The following is an 18,586-nucleotide window of genomic DNA, read 5'->3' as shown; positions in this document are numbered from 1 at the left end:
ATTAAATTCAGATTTCAAACACACATTTAATCTGAGTGTCGATATGTTTCTACAGTAAACTCCATTTAGATATGCAATAATTAGAAAAAACTAAAACCTAATTGCTTAGGAGCTAAATGATCAGCATTCAATCGGTTTTACATTGTTCCTTGAAGTGTCCTGCAGCCAATCCACTGATAATGATAATTATCACTTTGGCTTCCTGCGAGGATTACTATTTGCACGCTTTCTCGAGAAGTTTAAACTTATCGATTAGGATTTACAAAGAGGAACACTCTAACATTACAAGCACAGTGAACTAAGGTTTCAGGAAGAAATAAAACTGACGTCGAGTACTTGAAAACTGTTTAGCAAATTCACATCCAATTCTGAGACAACTTTGAAAACTACTCTTCAGGGTCAACCAGAGTTTCTGCTTAGAGTGTAATTATACCATTTAGTAAAGCAGACATGTGGTGTTATATTGATAATTGCTGGAAAATCTAAAATAATTTCTAGCAACAAACGAAAGTATATTTAATAGAAAACATCTAAATGCGACATGTTTTGGCTCTGAATTCCGACTTCGTTGTCAAACTGAAATTATTTTTCTGAGAAATATGCTGCCCAAAGAAAAAGAAAACACATAATTGCGGTCACTGAACCATTTCTGTTCACGACCCTGACACTGCCATTGCCCTGACGCAAAAAGTGTCAAACGGGAACAATGACAGAGAACTGAAAAAACACCTACCTCTTTCACTTCCTTCCATTCCTTACAGTTTCTCACTGCTTCACACAAAATTACAGTATAAAATCACTCAAGCTGCCTACAAACGGATAATATTCAACCCACTTGCAGTACAACAAACATGGCCGGATCTCTGTCACAAACATTAAGTTCGTTGAACTCTGAAATATCATTATATGGTGTTCTATCCTCGAATACATTCCTCATAAAAATCATATTTTAGAAAATGTGTCAGTCTCATATGCGTTTAATGGTGAAGAAGCGACGAAAATAATTACTCATGCAATACTTCTCTTGACTCATTAGTCAAACTTATTGATTCAAATAAATTTCCCGTATACTTTCGTAAGTTCAATGAATTTTATCAGTTCGTACGGAAATTTCTCTTACATGTGTAATGTGAATGCCATTTATAGTTAAATTATATACTTCAGTCCTTCATTCTGAATGTGCATTATTTGAACAGATAGCAATATGAGTATACTCTTCGGAGTTTGTTTATAGTGCCCGAGTAGCGATATTCATTTGTTCAGGCATGTATGTTTCGAAAGTGGGCGCTCAGACATTTTGTTTATATCATCCATCGATTAAATGTGTGATTTGTTGTGCAGTGTGTTTTTCAGTTGTGACACCGGTTCGTTATCTCCCAATAATGTAAAATGAGATTAAAACCATTTCGTGTAAATAAGAAATGGATATTGTTATTTTCTGTGACTATGTGTTTCTTCGGCTATTTCGGGCTGTTCACTCATTTATTTGAACGAGATTATAAAACCAGCTTCAGCTACCCGTATGAGGGTGATATACGACGTTTTGTAGACCAGCTTAAGAATAACGAAACACCTGACGTTAAGCCAATCAATGTCTACAATTATAGTTTCATTTCTGCTTGCACGAAGAAGTGTAGCACTCCAGACAAAGAAGTCCTTCGAATAGTATACATTGTAAAATCCGCACTGCCTAATTTCCATCGCCGAAAGGCAATACGAGAAACTTGGGGATTTGAAAAGAGATTTTCTGACGTGCAAATCAGAACAGTTTTTGTTCTTGGTGTGACTGCAGATGATGGAAAACTGCTACAAGAAGTTCAGAAAGAAAGCGCAAGACATGGTGACATTGTGCAGGCAAACTTCATTGATGATTATTTCAATAACACTATTAAGACAATGATGGGAATCTCATGGGCTTTCGAATATTGCCCCAATGCGCAATTCTATTTTTTCAGTGATGATGACATGTATGTGTCAACAAAGAATGTATTGAGGTTTATACGGAATCCGGCTCACTACCCGGAATATTTAGAGACTCCTGTCATTTCACTAAGGAGACGCGAAAAACGGAACGTAATTGAAGGACGTACCTCACACGACATGCAATACAATACTTCTGGTCAGATGATTCGACGCTTACATCAATTTCAAGATTTTGAATTGGCTGACGATGTTGTTTTATTTGCAGGGTATGTATTTGTATCTTCGCCTCAGAGACATTTTAGCAGTAAGTGGTATGTACCATTGTCGGAATACCCATATAATATGTGGCCCCCGTACGTCACTGCAGGAGCATACATTCTTTCCCGCAACGCCCTAATTGACATGTATTATGCTAGTCTGTACACAAAACATTTCCGATTTGATGATATATACTTGGGAATTTTGGCAAAAAAGTTGGGAATTGAACCTTTTCATTGCAGTGAATTTCATTTTTATAAAATGAATTACAATGTCTATAGTTACCATTATGTAATAGCTTCACATGGTTATTCTGACCCTGCTGAAATAATCAGAGTATGGAATGAGCAAAGAAGTGTCGGCAATGCATAAATACTTTTAATTCAGTATGGTGTCACCTGGAGCTGGGAGGCAGATCTTATACAGAAACTTATACATACAAATAAAACTGTAGATGTTAAAATCTAGTCCAATAGCCAAAAATGTTAACTAATTTTAAATATTGTGGAAAATCAGTTATCTAATATATAAACATCACTTGTAAATGACAAAGCGTGACATCCATTCAGTAATAGTGAATTTCACCAATCATAATTATGTAAATGGTGAGTAATTAGCTGATATTATTGTCAGTGTGACTGACAAAGAATTTGCTTATATATCATCTGGTGCTATATTTGATATGCCAATTCAATTTTTTTTTCTTTCATTTTAAGAAAACAAGTGATGCATGTGATCTAGCAGTACAGGAGTGATGGCAAAACTTTGAGCTGAGTAGAATTTTTTTATTGCACCTTTTTTTTAACACATTTATTGTGACAACCACATTTATTGTGACAACCTCTGTATCTTTATGTCCAAGGTAAACGTTATAGTTAAAATCTATTTAAGATAATGTACTGATAATGTAAAAATATATAAATTCACTGCTCATTTACAATTAAGAAGATCTCATTTATGGTGTTAACAGACAATGCAGAACAAGTTTTAATCATATTTCATTTAGACCATTTTTAGTAGAAATAATTTATAATTAAGTTTTTACTGTAATCATTATTTTACTGAAAGGCAGAGAAGCAGCAAATGTTAGCAGTATGGCACTGTTGGTGTCTTGGCAAGGTTGAAATTATTAGCAAATTGAATTACGATATAATTTTTTATTGTATTCTAAATGGAGTATTTCAAATCTTGTGAACAAGATGGCTCATTGTCTGTTAACTTTAATAGATGTTCCTGAGCTCACACTAAAAGACTGACAAAGAATATATAATGGAGATGTTAAACAAGTGGAGCCAGAAATTAAAGAAGAAAACACTAATATTGTTAATTACATGGATCATTTTGGGTAAACTTTTATTATTAGGACTGATGTTAATCTCACAACCAAAAGACTGACAGAGAATGTATAATGTAATTTTAAAAAAGAACCAGGAACTAATAAAGCAGAAATTCTGCTGATGGGATGAATTATTTCTACTTGTCCAAAATGTTCCCGAGTTACATAAGAAATGTATTGAACTAAATTATTGTTGTCAACGGAGGCATCCGATGCCACCCGTCGGTTTTGACCCGTGATGTAAGGGTGGTGTTGTGTGTGACATGATGGCTTGGAGTTCAGTTTATGAGTGTGTTGTGTTTGTAGATGTGGTCTTGTTGCGGTTGGTGTCCTCTGGTGGTGTGTTATGTGGTGTATTGGGTTCATTTGGGTGTTGGTGCTTGAAGTGTGCATTTATCGGACATGACTGTTGTAGAAGAACGGAAATTTTTCTGTTATTGGTTTGCTGTTTGTTGGGCGGTAAGTCATTTAATTCAATTTGGAGATACGTGGTTTTTTGTGTCGTGAGCTGCAGTTGACCTATTGTCAAGGGAAGTGTCATATTCCAATTTTTGTTGCTTTAGGTGTTAGTTTTGTGGTATCGACAGTCACAATGTGATTATAATTTTTGGAATAGTTGGTTTTTATTTTGTGGTGTCGACAATTGCGATTGAGCTCTGTAGGTGAAGGGAAGTGAGCGATTCCTGTCGATATTGTAATTGTAGCGGAATTTGGGAATTTTGTGGTGTTTTTAGGTCATCATTTTGTGTGGTTCGGGATCATGGTGCGTGTATGTGTTTATATTTAGTTTGTTTCCAGCCAGAAACCCCTAATTTCCCACACTGGTCCAGTTAGTCTCATTATATTTTTGGAGGGAGATGTTTGTTGGTTTTATATGTATTTTCATGTCCGTTGTTGTGTTTATGTAATGGTGTCATAAGCGCTGTATTGGAGACGTTAAGAATGGTTGTTTCCGCCATATTGGTGATGTCATAGGTCAAAGCAGACGGGTGGAATCGGACTCTTCTGTATTCTCGTTGTTGCCTACCAACTAACTTTTACACACACATTTCGGAGATATATTTTGTAACAGGTGTGACATGTTTTATACTTTTAACAATTGTTTTGTAGTAGTTATGAGGACCACTGACATTAGCCTTCGCAGACTGTATTGTATGAATCAGGATCAGTAGGCAGAAGTAATGTTAGAAGTCTCAGACTAGCTAACTCTCTTGTTTTCATTAAATGCTTGCATTGGTATTTCGCCTATACTAAATTCATCAAAACATTTCCTTACATTAGAATGACTTCTTCTGTTTTCTGGTTATGTAACTGTATTTAGAGAAATATGAGATTTCTAATTTTTTCTTTCATCTGGCATTAGTCACAATGTTCCAGTGCCATGAACTAATTAAAAAATTCAGTTCTCCCTTATCCTACTGTAATTAGAACTCGTAGTCTAAATTTGATGGAAGGTGCATATTTTCAATCCAGATAGGTTCAAAAATGTAATAACTCATTTTGCAATGGTACAAGGACCTATTCATTGAAAAGTATGTTAAAATATACGTAAAAAGAATATTCACCTAACGGAAAAAGATCTGAGATAACTCACTTCTAGTGCGAAACTTTTGCTTGTGCCTTAAAAATATGCAAAATTGTTTTATACTATTAAAATGTATCATCAAGAGTATGTGGTGTTTGAATATTTCGTTCCCCCACGTACATCATGTAGTACTTTTGCTAGTATAGATGCTTTCCTAGTCATCTATAATAATTGGCATTATTCAGTTTCCATTGCTTCTCTTTCTCAGCCAGATCTGTGGGCGTTTTGAACTGTGCATCAGTGCAAGCATATTCAGCAGTGCTTGTATATATGTCATAAAAATCGATTACTTTCTTTGTTAAGAAACTAATATCTGTATCTCCTAAATTTGTGCCAAATCCAAGATTAGATGAAAATAATGGTGGTGATCCGGCAGGGGGAGAAGTGGTGGCATAAAGTCTTTGATCACCAGTCTTTGTGCCAATGTCGTGTGTTAAATCCCAAATGTCTCCACATTGTCTCATGAGGTGAGGCCATGTGGCTCTGTTGACAGTGGTCCATCTGTAGTATTGGAACGTTAAGTTCTTCGCCCCTCTGATGCTATTTGAGAGAAGTAGGCTAAGTGCTGGCACCAGGTTTCACCCTCTCCCTCCCCCCCTCCCCCATTCCCTGTCACCCAGCCATTTGTGCCATACAATTTTAGATTACAAGTAGAATTTCTGAATGACTTTTGCAGTATTTTTTAGACTTCTTATTTAACTCCCATGGGTCACCAGTGTGACTTCATTGAAGTGCACCACCTCTAGCAGTAAGTTATAACTTCATGGTAAGATAGTAAGATTATAGTTTCACCTTTGTCATTGTATTTTCCTGCGAATGAGAGGTATTTTGTTTTCTATGATAATGTTACCTGGAAACTCCTGTTTTCACCTATTAAAAAAGAAATTTATCCACTGTTAACACTAGTTTTTTCTAAACTGCTTACAACTGTGTGTCTTGTCTTCAGTATTTTCTGTCATTTACACAGAATTTTTATTTTTCATTTTAATTTTTTTATGAAGCCTTGATATTTAATTCTTATTCTAGGTGTAGGAAGATAAAACATTGACAGAAGAGAAACTCTAGTCCATTATTTCACTAAATCACTTCAGGCTAGGATAGTCCCTTTGAAAGGGCATGGCCGATTCCTTCCCTAATTCGATGGGGACTTATGACCTCACTGTTTGGTCCCATTCCCTCAAATGAACCAGTCTATGTTAGAACTGGAAAGGAGAAAGTAAGACTGCACATGATCTGCCTCATATAACGGAAGAGTTCTTTGAAATGTGCATTGGCAACCCCGTTAAAAACTAACAGTCTTTTATTTATTTATTTTTTATTGAAAGTGTGTGATGAAGACAAAATTAAAGAGTACTAAACTAAGAATATAGATTTTAGTGATGACACATGAACTTTAATGATCTGTATCTGAGTATGTACACCAGTAGTGTGGGAAGGTATGATAGGCAGTCAGATGTTCCGAAAAGGGAAACAATTCATTAATGTTAGAGTTGTAAATTTGGAGCCATGTGCTTCCAATCCCTGTACAAGTCTGACAAGTCTTTAGGTTTCTTAGTTGTTTAAGGCAAATGCTGTAATAGTTCCTTTTGAAAGGCCATGGTTACTCATACCCCCAAGCCTTCTGTTAACTGAACAAGAGTCCTAACTTTTATAGCTCAGACCACCACATCCTTTCGTATTATGTAGGGGTGTAAATTATTACAAAATCATGTGTATTAAGCAACATACAATTTGATCATAGCAGAAATGGGACAAGATTGCTGCTTGCTTTTTATTTTTCCACTCTTATCTACGCAGTGACACAGGATTTACTTTTGACACAGCTTATAGCTTTGTCTTTTGGAGATACAAATGAAAGTATCATTTGAACCTAGAAATTTATCCACCTATTAAAAGAAGTAAACATTCCATCACTTTTGTACATTCATGTTACCTTGTGGAAAATTGGAAATTTATAATAAGGTCTTTTGAGGACCAAACTGTTGAGGTCATCAGTCCCTAAGCTTACACACTACTTAATCTAACTTACACTAAGGACGACACACGTTACCTTGCGTGTTTCATTGTTCTATTCATACTTTGTTGTTATGATCCAGATATAGGCATAAAATACGACTGAGCCGTCCATAAGTTGTATGTCACATAATTCTATGTTTGTACTGAAATATTTTGTGTTATGTCAGTTTAAAAAACTATTTGTATGAAAGTTACTGTAAACACAGTAAAATGTTTAATAAAAGTAAATACTAAAAATGCTGCAAATTAAACTGCCAATCATTGACAGAGTTATGAGTAACAAAATGAACATTATATCTCATATTTCAGTCAGGCCCTTACTAATTTCAAATAAAGTGAAGTGGTGCTGCAGGACACAATTTTAAATTAATATCAAATTTTTTGAAGAAAAAAAAAAAAGAAATATAGTGATGTGGAAATTTAAGGTTACAGGAGCTCTGTTAGTGGTCTGGATTAATTCTATCCTGACAGCATATTATTGCAGTGACGGACATCTGCAGTAATGCAATTAAATTTACATGTCATTTCAGCTTTCATTTATGGTGCCAAACATACAGCATTGGTGCCTGAACAAAGCATTCTCATCCCAATATCACCATCTCTCTTATGTCATGTACCAGTAACCCAACATTCATCAAAGCACCCAAGGACGGTCTATCTGATCCTGATACTACACTGTCCACTGCTTGAACATACTTTTTGAGCAATATAATCATCAAAGACCATAATTTAAGGGTATTACAACAGTCAAACAATGGAAATTCCAGGATGGAATCGAACAGTATGAAAAAGAAAGTTCCTACTCATGATATAGCGGAGATGCTGAGCCGCAGATAGGATTGCCATCTCTCAAGGATCACGAAGAATAAGAAAATTATTGAAAGGTTGTTAGTAAAGGTGATGTCGGCATGCTATTGTAGAGGCCAAAGAGAAATACACTTGTATAGTAATTGGTGTTTCAAAAAGGACTTTAAAACTTTAAAAATTGATATATATTTATTGAAAAAAGATACAGAGTTGGGAATAGTGTTATTTTTTAGGGAAACATAAGCTTTTTTATCTTAAACTAAAGATGTATGTGGCTTCTGTTGCTTATCCTGCACACATCCAATCAGTTTAGAGCCATCACGATCATGTTGCAATGTTTGATGTGGATTTTTACTGCTCCAAATCCTATAGTTGTGTGTGTTAACCTTGCCACTTAAGTGAAAAGTTGACTCGTCAGAAAAGATTATTTTGTCCAAGAAATGTTCATCCTTATGTGCTCGATTTAACATATCTGCACAGAAGTTCTTGCAAGCAATTTTATCATTGTCATTTATTGCTTGTACAATCATCAACTGTACGGTTTCAAATGCAAATGGTTTCTCAACACGTGCCAAACAGTCGTATGTGGGATTTGCAGTTTGTGAGATGCCAGGTTGATTTTGCAGGGCTGTTGACAAAACATTGTCTTACTCACTCATCACTACGTCATCAGGTGTGCTTGGACAACCTGATGATTTCCCATGTCTTACCGAGCACCTTGTTTCTACAAAACATTTATGTCACTCAAACTGTCGGCCTACTAGGAGGGTCTTATGTGTACTTGATATGGAAATTACACTGAATTGTTGTCACCAATTTTGATTCTTCAAACCAAAACATGCAGCTAGCATGCTCAGGCCCAGTGAAGGCAGTCATCTTTAACACAACTGCCACTAGCACTCCTTATGGTGCAATTCAGTGTTTGCGAAATACATGTATCTCCCACAAATTGACACTATAATCACCTTTGTAGGTAGTGTGAATTATTTTTTATGGATTTTCAAAATTGTAAAGTCCTTTTGAAACACCCTGTATATAAAAAATCTGCCATAGATGTAACTGAAGTCATTAATTTCCGACAAATATAATTTGTTGGAAAAAAACAGTATGCTCATACAAACCAAACACGATCAACATTCAAAAATGACTGACAGGCTGAAGACCTTTGTTCAACTACTCAAAGTCTCGTACTTGGTCTAGTTTTCCACAACCTAATATTTGCACATGTCTACTGCTGCACACAGAAACCACATTATACAAGAGTATACTTTTAGTATACATACAGTGATATAGATCCTTGGAAGAACAGAATACGGTCAATGTTGTACCAAAGTTTGTGAACCAGGTTACGACATCCAACCACAAAGCTGCAGAGGCCAGACTGTGTCCGTCAAGGACGCAGCTGGTTGGCGGTGGCATCGTACACAATTGGATGTATGGCTCGATGTGAACTGATTCTGCATGGCTGTGCACAGGCCTAAATACTGTCGCACAGCAGGATATCGCAGGAACTAGCAGTTGCGTGGCAGGTAAGCAGTCCACGGCATTGTTGTGCTAGATGGGTTGCCGGCCATACAGGCTGAATGCTGCAACATGTTAGTGTACGGCACTTTTTTGTGCTTTTTTACAGTACTGTCAACAAGTATGAAAAAGACAGATTGCTACTAACTGTAAAGATGACACGTTGAGTTGCAAACAGGCACAATGAGAAGACCGTTACATGGAGCTTTCAGCCAAAGCATTCTTCAGAAAAGAAAGCAACACTTTCATGCCCCACGCATACATGACCGCTATTTTTGGCTTCTCTGGGCAGTTTGCGACTGCTGCATTGAATGAAAGCAGCAATCTGGAGTGGGGCAGGGAAGAGGGAGGGATAGCAGGATACAGGTTTGGGGGGGCGAGAGAGAGGAGAGTGCTGTCTGACAAGAACATGTGACTAGATAGCAGGGATTAGAAAAGGAGAGGACCAGAGAAGGGCAAAAGACTGGTGGGTGTTTTGGCAGAGAGCAGCATACAGTGATAATGAAGGAAAGGGAGTTGGGAGGAGGACAAAGAGGGAGCAAACTGTTGGGTGAAGGAACACTAGGTCGAAGGTGCCATGGCATAATTTGGGGAATGGAGAATATGTTTTATGTGTAACTCTCATCAGTGGAATTCAGAAAAGCTGGTGGTGGAGGGAAGGTTTCAGAGGGCCCTGGTTGTGAAGCAGCCATTGAAATTGAGCATGTTGTATTCAGCTGTATGTTGTGCCACAGAGTAGTCCTCTGTGTTCTTGGCAGCAGTTTGGCGGCGCGGTCATTCATCCTGGTGGACAGCTGGTTTGTAGTCATACCAATATGTGCAATGATTGTAGCGGAGCTGGTATACAATGCACCTGATTTCACCAACCCGACAGAAGACCTCTGCCATTTGTCTGATTCCTCTGCCTATAAACTGTGCCAAAGTGATTTCATCCTAGAAGTCCAACATAGCCTCTAATCCCTGTTTAAAGCCTTAGGCCCTTACCAGAACCTCTCCCTTGAGTGCATTTCCCTCCTCACCCATGTACACCCACCTTATACGTGCTCCCCAAAACCAACAATCCTGGATGACCCATTGTTGCTGATTGCTGTGCCCCCAATGAAAGAATTTCAGACCTCATTTTCCAACACCTTCAACCAACCGCCCAAAATCTAGCCTCCTACATGAAACACACCAACCACTTCCTTCTTCAACCCTCCAACATCCCCTCTGCTTTACCTCTTGGATCCCTTCTCGTCACTGAATCTCTATACACCAACGACCCTCTTGCCCAAGGTCTTGCCACTGTTGAACACTACCTCTCCCAACATTTTTCAGACTCTAAACCCAATAGCTCATTTCTCATATACCTTACTAATGTTATCATAATACACAACTCCTTTGAAGGGATAGTATACAAACAAATCCTGCGCAAAGACATGGGCAGCCACATGATACAACACTATGCGAATCTGTTTATGGGTCATGTAGAGGGAATCTTCCTAGCTTTCCAAAAACACAAACCCCTGGTCTGTTCTTGTTCATTGACAATATCTTCATCTGGACTTGGAGCCAAGACATCTCCCTCCTCATTCCTTCAACATCTCTCTCACTTTGTTCCCTTCATCCCTGCATGCCACCTTCCTGAACGACGATCTCCTCCTCTCTGATGGCGCCATCCACACCTCTATCTACATTACACCCACCAAACACCAACAGTACCTGCTTTCCAACAGCTGCTATCCCTTCCACATCACCAATGGATGGCCTATCTGCAGTTACAAGAACTCGATTGCCCATTGTGCTCAAGGTCTCACAAAGGCCTTCACAGACAGGCAGTAACCCCCAACCACAGACTGATTTCCCATGCCATATCCTTACACACCCCCAATCCTCCCATGATCCCCAAGAACCAGCTACAAAGGAGCATCCACTTTGTCACCCAATACCACACTTGGCTGAAACAACTGAACCATTTCCTTTGCCAGTGTTTTGATTACCCATCATCATGTCCTGAAATGAAAGACATACTACCCACAATTCTTCCTATCCCTCCTAAAGCAGTGTTCCTTTACCCACCCAACCTCCACAATATCCTAGTTCCTCCCAGTCTTCTTAGCCTCTTGTCACAGGAATCAAATCCTTGTGGAAGACCCAGGTGTAAGACTTTCCCAAATCCACCCAGCCAGCACTTCCTACTCCAGTCCTGTCACAGGCTTATCCTCCCTCATCAGAGGCCAGACCACCCGCTGCTTCACAACTTGGACCATTTGCATCCTCCCCTCCACCACCAGCTTTTCTGAACTGCAGAGATGGGAGTTATCCTTACTAAACTTTCTCCAGTCTCAAAATTATCCCGGCCTCAGCTAATGATATAATGATAACCTACAGTCCTCACACTTGCCACTCAATAGTTTGCACACACACCCCCCCCCCCCTCCACACACACACGCATGAACCATGGACCTTGTCGTTGGTGGGGAGCCTTGCGCGCCTCAGCAATACAGATGGCTGTACCGTAGGAGCAACCACAACAGAGGGGTATCTGTTAAGAGGCCACACAAACGTGTGGTCCCTGAAGATGGGCAGCAGCCTTTTCAGTAGTTACAGGGGCAACAGTCTGCATGATTGACTGATCTGGCCTTGTAACACTAACCAACACGGCCTTGCTGTGCTGGTATTGCGAACGGCTGAAAGCAAGGGGAAACTACAGCAGTAATTTTTCCCGAGGGCATGCAGCTTTAATGTATGGTTAAATTATGATGGCATCCCCTCGGGTAAAATAGTCCCCCATTCGGAAAACCGGGCCGGGACTACTCAGGAGGACGTCATTATCAGGAGAAAGAAACCTGACGTTCCACAGATCGGAGCATGGAATGTCAGATCCCTTAATCGGGCAGGTAGGTTAGAAAACTTAAAAAGAGAAATGGATAGGTTGAAGTTAGATATAGTGGGAATTAGTGAAGTTCGGTGGTAGCAGGAACAAGACTTTTGGTCAGGTGAATACAGGGTTATAAATACAAAATAAAATAATGGTAATGCAGGAGTAGGTTTAATAATGAATAAAAAAAATAGGAGTGTGGGTAAGCTACTACAAACAGCATAGTGAACGCATTATTGTGGCCAAGATAGACACGAAGCCCACACCTACTACAGTAGTCCAAGTTTATATACCAACTAGCTCTGCAGATGATGTAGAAATTGATGAAATGTGTGACGAGATAATAGAAATTATTCAGATAGTGGAGGGAGACGAAAATTTAATAGTCATGGGTGACTGGAATTCGAGTGTAGGAAAAGGGAGAGAAGGAAATGTAGTAGGTGAATATGGATTTGGGGGAAGAAATGAAGGAGGAAGGCGCCTGATAGAATTTTGCTCAGAGCATAACTTAATCATAGCTAACACTTGGTTTAAGAATCATGAAAGAAGGTTGTACACATGGAAGAACCCTGGAGATACTAAAAGGTGTCAGATAGATTATATAATGGTAAGACAGAGATTTAGGAACCAGGTTTTAAATTGTAAGACATTTCCAGGGGCAGATGTGGACTCGGACCACATTCTGTTGGTTATGAGCTGTAGATTAAAACTGAAGAACCTGCAAAAAGGTGGGAATTTAAGGACATGGGATCTGGATAAGCTGAAAGAACCAGAGGTTGTACAGAGTTTCAAGGAGAGCATAAGGGAACAATTGACAGGAATGGGGGAAAGAAATACAGTAGAAGTAGTATGGGTAGCTCTGAGGGATGAAGTAGTGAAGGCAGCAGAGGATAAAGTAGGTAAAAAGAAGGGCTGCTAGAAATTCTTGGGTAACAGAAGAAATATTGAATTTAATTGATGAAAGGAGAAAATATAAAAATGCAGTAAATGAAGCAGGCAAAAAGGAATACAAATGTCTCAAAAATGAGATCAACAGGAAGTGCAAAATGGCTAAGCAGGGATGGCTAGAGGACAAATTTAAGGATGTATAGGCTTATCTCACTAGGGGTATGATAGATACTGCCTACATGAAAATTAAAGAAACCTTTGGAGAAAAGAGAACCACTTGCATGAATATCAAAAGCTCAGATGGAAACCCAGTTCTAAGCAAAGAAGGGAAAGCAGAAAGGTGGAAGGAGTATATGGAGGGTCTATACAAGGACAACGTACTTGAGGACAATATTATGGAAATAAAAGAGAATGTAGATGAAGACGAAATGGGAGATTCAATACTGCGTGAAGAGTTTGACAGAGCACTGAAAGACCTGAGTCGAAACAAGGCCCCGGGAGTAGACAACATTCCATTGGAACTACTGACGCCCTTGGGAGAGCCAGTCCTGACAAAACTCTACCATCTGGTGAGCAAGATGTATGAGACAAGCAAAATACCCTCAGACTTCAAAAAGAATATAATAATTCCAATCCCAAAGAAAGCAGGTGTTGAAAGATGTGAAAATTACCAAAATATCTGTTTCATAAGTCATGGCTGCAAAATACTAATGCGAATTCTTTACAGATGAATGGAAAAACTAGTAGAAGCCGACCTTGGGGAAAATCAGTTTGGAGTCAGTAGAAATATTGGAACACGTGAGGCAATACTGACCCTAAGACTTATCTTAGAAGAAAAATTAATGGAAGGCAAACCTATGTTTCTAGCATTTGTAGACCTAGAGAAAGCTTTTGACAATGTTGACTGGAATACTGTCTTTAAAGGCTATTTACAATTTGTACAGAAACCAGATGGCAGTTGTAAGAGTCCAGTTGGCATGTAAGGGAAGCAGTGGTTGGGAAGGGAGTGAGACAGGGTTGTAGCCTCTCCCCGATGTTATTCAATCTGTATATTGAGCAAGCAGTGAAGGCAACAAAAGAAAAATTTGGAATAGGTATTAAAATCCACGGAGAAGAAATAAAAACTTTGAGGCTCGCAGATGACATTGTAATTCTGTCAGAGACACAAAGGACTTGGAAGAGCAGTTGAACGGAATGGATAGTGTCTTGAAAGGAGGATGTAAGATGAACACCAACAAAAGCAAAACGAGGATAATGGAATGTTGTTGAATTAAATCGGGTGATGCTGAGGGAATTAGATTAGGAAATGAGACACTTAAAGTAGTAAAGGAGATTTGCTATTTGGGGAGCAAAATTACTGATGATGGTCGAAGTAGAGAGGATATTAAATGTAGACTGGCAATGGCAAGGAAAGCGTTTCTGAAGAAGAAAAATTTGTTAACATCGAGTATAGATTTAAATGTCAGGAAGTCGTTTCTGGAAGTATTTGTATGGATTGTAGCCATGTATGGAAGTAAAACATGGATGATAAATAGTTTGGTCAAGAAGAGAATAGAAGCTTTCGAAATGTGTTGCTTCAGAAGAATGCTGAAGATTAGATGGGTAGATCACATAACTAATGAGGAGGTATTGAACAGAATTGGGGAGAAGTGGAGTTTGTGGCACAACTTGTCTAAAAGAAGGGATCGGTTGGTAGGACACATTCTGAGGCATCAAGGGATCACCAATTTAGTAGTGGAGGGTAAAAATCATAGAGGGAGACCAAGAGATGAATACACTAAGCAGATTCAGAAGGATGTAGGTTGCAGTAGGTACTGCGAGATGAAACTTGCACACGATAGAGTAGCATAGATAGCTGCACCAAACCAGTCTCAGGACTGGAGACCATCACCACAACAACAACAACAACAACTGTCCTATCACCTGCCAACCCACATCCCCTCATCCTCAATTTGCACTTCACTCTATCAATGCACCCACCAGTCTTTTCCTGTCTCTGCTGCTCTCCTTTCCCGCTCCTCAATCCCTCCCCCACAGCTTACTAACTCTGTTCAAGGCAACTTTGTCCTCCCACCTTCTAGTCGTTGTACACTGCCAGACAGCCCTCTTCTTCCTGCCCTCCCTCCCCCCCCCCTCCCCACTTGTACTCTGCTACCCCTTCCGAGCCCCCCCCCCCCCTTCCCTCCCACCAAATCCAGACTCTTGCTTTTGTTCAATGCTACCTGCAGTCTGCCCAGAGCGGCTGGAGATAGTGGTCATTGTGCCTGAGGTGTTCTAGCTTTGTGTGTGCGTGTGTGTGTGGGGGGGGGGGGGGGGGGGGGGGGAGGGGAGGGTGTATGCACACATGCAGTTTCCTTTTTTTCCTGAAGGACACTTCGGCCAAAACCAGGTGTTTGACAGTCTTTTTGTTGTACCTATCTGCAACTCAAGTGTCACCTTTACAGTGAATAGCATTTATTCTTTTCATAATTGTTTATTTCCAACCTGGTCTTTCCTTTATGTGCAGCTTGTCTTTGTCTCCGATTGCAATATGCTTATTAACAGCACCAGTACCTTACAGTTTCTCTTGATGGAAGACTTAATATGAGTCATCTGGTATACTTCCTGGAACACAAGTACACACTTGGCAACTGTTCGACACTTTAACCTGCATGGATCATTTATTTTGATATACTGACTTGCTATTGTTTCAACAGTGAGGAAGTGCCAATGCAGGCCTCTATTATATCTCAGATATGTGCACATACTACTTAACAAGTAAATTGCAAGAAATGATCTAACACATTTGGAGAACATTAAATTTAAAGTAAATGTGGCTTTGATGAAAGATTCCACAGTTCATTCATTCATGGTGATTTCTGGAGAGCAAGTTATCATCTTCCATAAATGTTCAAAACACTTTGGAAGCAATATGAATAGTCTTGGCAATCTGTGCTTAATATTTACTCCACTGTGTGAATGTAGACTATTAAGAATATTGCTGATGGAAAGCTCTTGGGTTTCCAGCTAGATGGCACCATTGAAATTCTGCAAAAATGATATGGCCACTGTAACAGTTGAAGTCGTGATTACTAATAAAAGTACCTAGAATTGATTGCATTTAGGAATTTTGTCATTCACAGCAATACTAACATCAAACCTGAAGATGTTGGATGGGTATTTCAAACAACTCTCTCTGACCAAAGCCTCAAAAGACCAGTGCATCAACTTATCACATACCTAAAAAGCACGCAAACTATGAACCTAATACCACATTTAGAGATCACACTCCAATACTGCAACACTCTGAAATACCTTCAACATACAATACCCATCTCTGGGAAATGGCAGCTAAAATCAAAACTTGGAACAATATATTTCAGAAGTAAGCAGGAACTAACTGAGGTGTCAATGCAGCAGTCTTCAGAGCATCAGCTCTTTCACTTTCACACTCAGTTGCAGGATACTGCTACTCCACATGGCTACACAGTGCTCACATTAAAATAACTGACACAAAGCTCTATCAAGCAATGCATCCCATCGCAAAGTGTACTCAAGCACTGGGTACCAGTACTTGATAATAATTCACCACCATCCATAAGATGACCACAGTCATAAGTAAATTATATGGATAAAAATCAACAAAACAACCTACAATTATCAATTAATTCAGAAATTTCATTACCAGAACTCCAGAGATTGAGGTCTGTAAAACAATTGTGGCACACAGCAATTAGTCTGCAGGAGAGTAACTTCAACATGCAAGAAGTGTGGAACAGTCTATTGCAGGAGCAATTTTCCATGCAGCATCACCAACTAATCCAGGGCCGGCCAAACGCTGCACAGTGTGCAGAAGTACTGCACATGTGCGCACGTGTGTGACAGCGACATCTGTTATTAGACATGTGTCCTAAATAAACGGCGGCAGCTCCACTTCCCTGTTTATGTGGTACAAGCAAGAGCGCAACATACCCAGTCTCGTTTACCCCTGGTGACCATAACCTTAACAGAGAAGTACTGAGAAACGGCAGGTACTGTGAAAAAGCAAAGGACGGGAGATCAATGTTCTCAGTCGTTTAAAAATGACTGGGAACTGCAATTCTTTTTTGTAGCCATTGGCGAAAACTCACAGTGTTTGCTGTACCACCGAATCGGCCAATGTAAGTTTGCAATTGAGAGACACTACAAATCACAAAGACGAGTGGAGTGTAGTCAACAGTGAAGAACGACAAGCAAAATTAAATGTCCTTAAGAAAATGGATGAGACACATCAACTCGATTTTACTATATGTCAAAGTAACTGATACTTCTTGAGCTCTTTAGTTTCTTGTGTTACACTTATTTCTATTTTACTGTACGCTGTACAATGTACTGTTTTCAATTTTCCAGAATGACAACCACACTAAGTCTTCACTGCGAGCAAGTTTAAATCTCATTAAGAATTGCACAATCTGAGAAACCCCTTTCCGAAGGGGAGTTAGTGAAAGGGTGTCTGATTGATGCTGCAGAACTTGTGTGTCCCACGACCGTTAGCAGGTTTCAAGAAATCAGTCTATCCAAACAGTGACAATATGTATCAGTGCTATGGCCGACGACGTGCACAGGTAGCTAATAAATAAGGCTAAAGACTTTGTTGCTTTCTCTGTTGCGCTCAATTAAGCAAGAGATCTTACAGATACAGCCCAGGTTGTGATATACATACGAGGTGTCGATAATACACTTTGTGTAACAGAGGACGTTTAGGACTTAGTACCTTTGAAAGAGACTACAACAGGTGTGGACTTACTCAAAGCTTTCGAGCAAATGATTTATGGTGTCGGTATGGAGTGTAATTGGTTAGTCTCAGTGACCACAGATGGAGCACCATCAATGCAAGGCCATCGGAGAGGATTCATAGCACAGATGGCAAAAAGCTAGGGCACACAGATGAGACGTTGTAAGGAATTCACTGCATTCTGCACCGAGAGGCGCTTTGTGCAAAATCAGTAACGCTGGCAAACGTCATGCAAATTGTTGTGCATACTGTAAACTATCTGAAGACACATGGGCTTACGCATCGCGGTTCTTGGAGGAATTAGGAGCGGAGTACGGCGACATAACTTACTATACTGAAGTTCGCTGGCTCAGTCAAGGTAAAATGCTGATAATATTTTTTGATTCACGTTTGGCCATAGTAACATTCTTACATGAGAAGGAAAAAAGTGAACCTATGTTGGAAGACCCTTGTTGGATATCAGACCTTGCATTTCTCGTGGACATTACGTGTCACATGAACAGCCTGAACGTCAGTTTGCAAGGTGAAAATAATTTAATTTTTGACATGTTGGAAAACGTAAATGCCTTTGAAAGGAAGCTTGCGCTTAGGGAGAGCCAGCTATTGACAGAAAACACTGTACATTTCCCGACTCTTGGA

The 18,586-nt window shown here is 39.4% G+C and overlaps 2 protein-coding genes across 3 annotated transcripts in view; one reads left to right on the top strand and one right to left on the bottom strand.

The window, feature by feature from the left end:
- LOC126272034 (retinoic acid receptor RXR) overlaps nucleotides 1-1,010 on the bottom strand; it is a 139,526-nt gene extending 138,516 nt beyond the window's left edge. The window contains exon 1 of one of the 2 annotated variants that reach the window (XM_049974544.1): nucleotides 734-1,010. In XM_049974544.1, coding sequence (XP_049830501.1) covers nucleotides 734-752 — 19 coding nt within the window. In that variant the 5' untranslated portion in view covers nucleotides 753-1,010. The remainder of the gene's footprint in view (nucleotides 1-733) is intronic. The other variant, XM_049974546.1, reaches the window with a different exon arrangement.
- Nucleotides 1,011-1,063: 53 nt separating this feature from the next.
- On the top strand, nucleotides 1,064-17,622 carry LOC126272035 (beta-1,3-galactosyltransferase brn-like). The gene is made up of 2 exons (XM_049974547.1): nucleotides 1,064-2,189; nucleotides 17,563-17,622. The coding sequence occupies exons 1-2, from the start codon at nucleotides 1,390-1,392 to the stop codon at nucleotides 17,600-17,602; spliced, it is 840 nt and encodes a 279-aa protein (XP_049830504.1). The 5' UTR covers nucleotides 1,064-1,389; the 3' UTR covers nucleotides 17,603-17,622.
- Nucleotides 17,623-18,586: the final 964 nt, after the last annotated feature.

This window comes from Schistocerca gregaria, chromosome 5 (genome assembly GCF_023897955.1).
Source record: "Schistocerca gregaria isolate iqSchGreg1 chromosome 5, iqSchGreg1.2, whole genome shotgun sequence".
Taxonomy (NCBI): domain Eukaryota; kingdom Metazoa; phylum Arthropoda; class Insecta; order Orthoptera; family Acrididae; genus Schistocerca; species Schistocerca gregaria.
The sequence above is the reverse complement of the archived record's forward strand: the minus strand, read 5'-3'. Positions and strand labels throughout refer to the sequence as shown.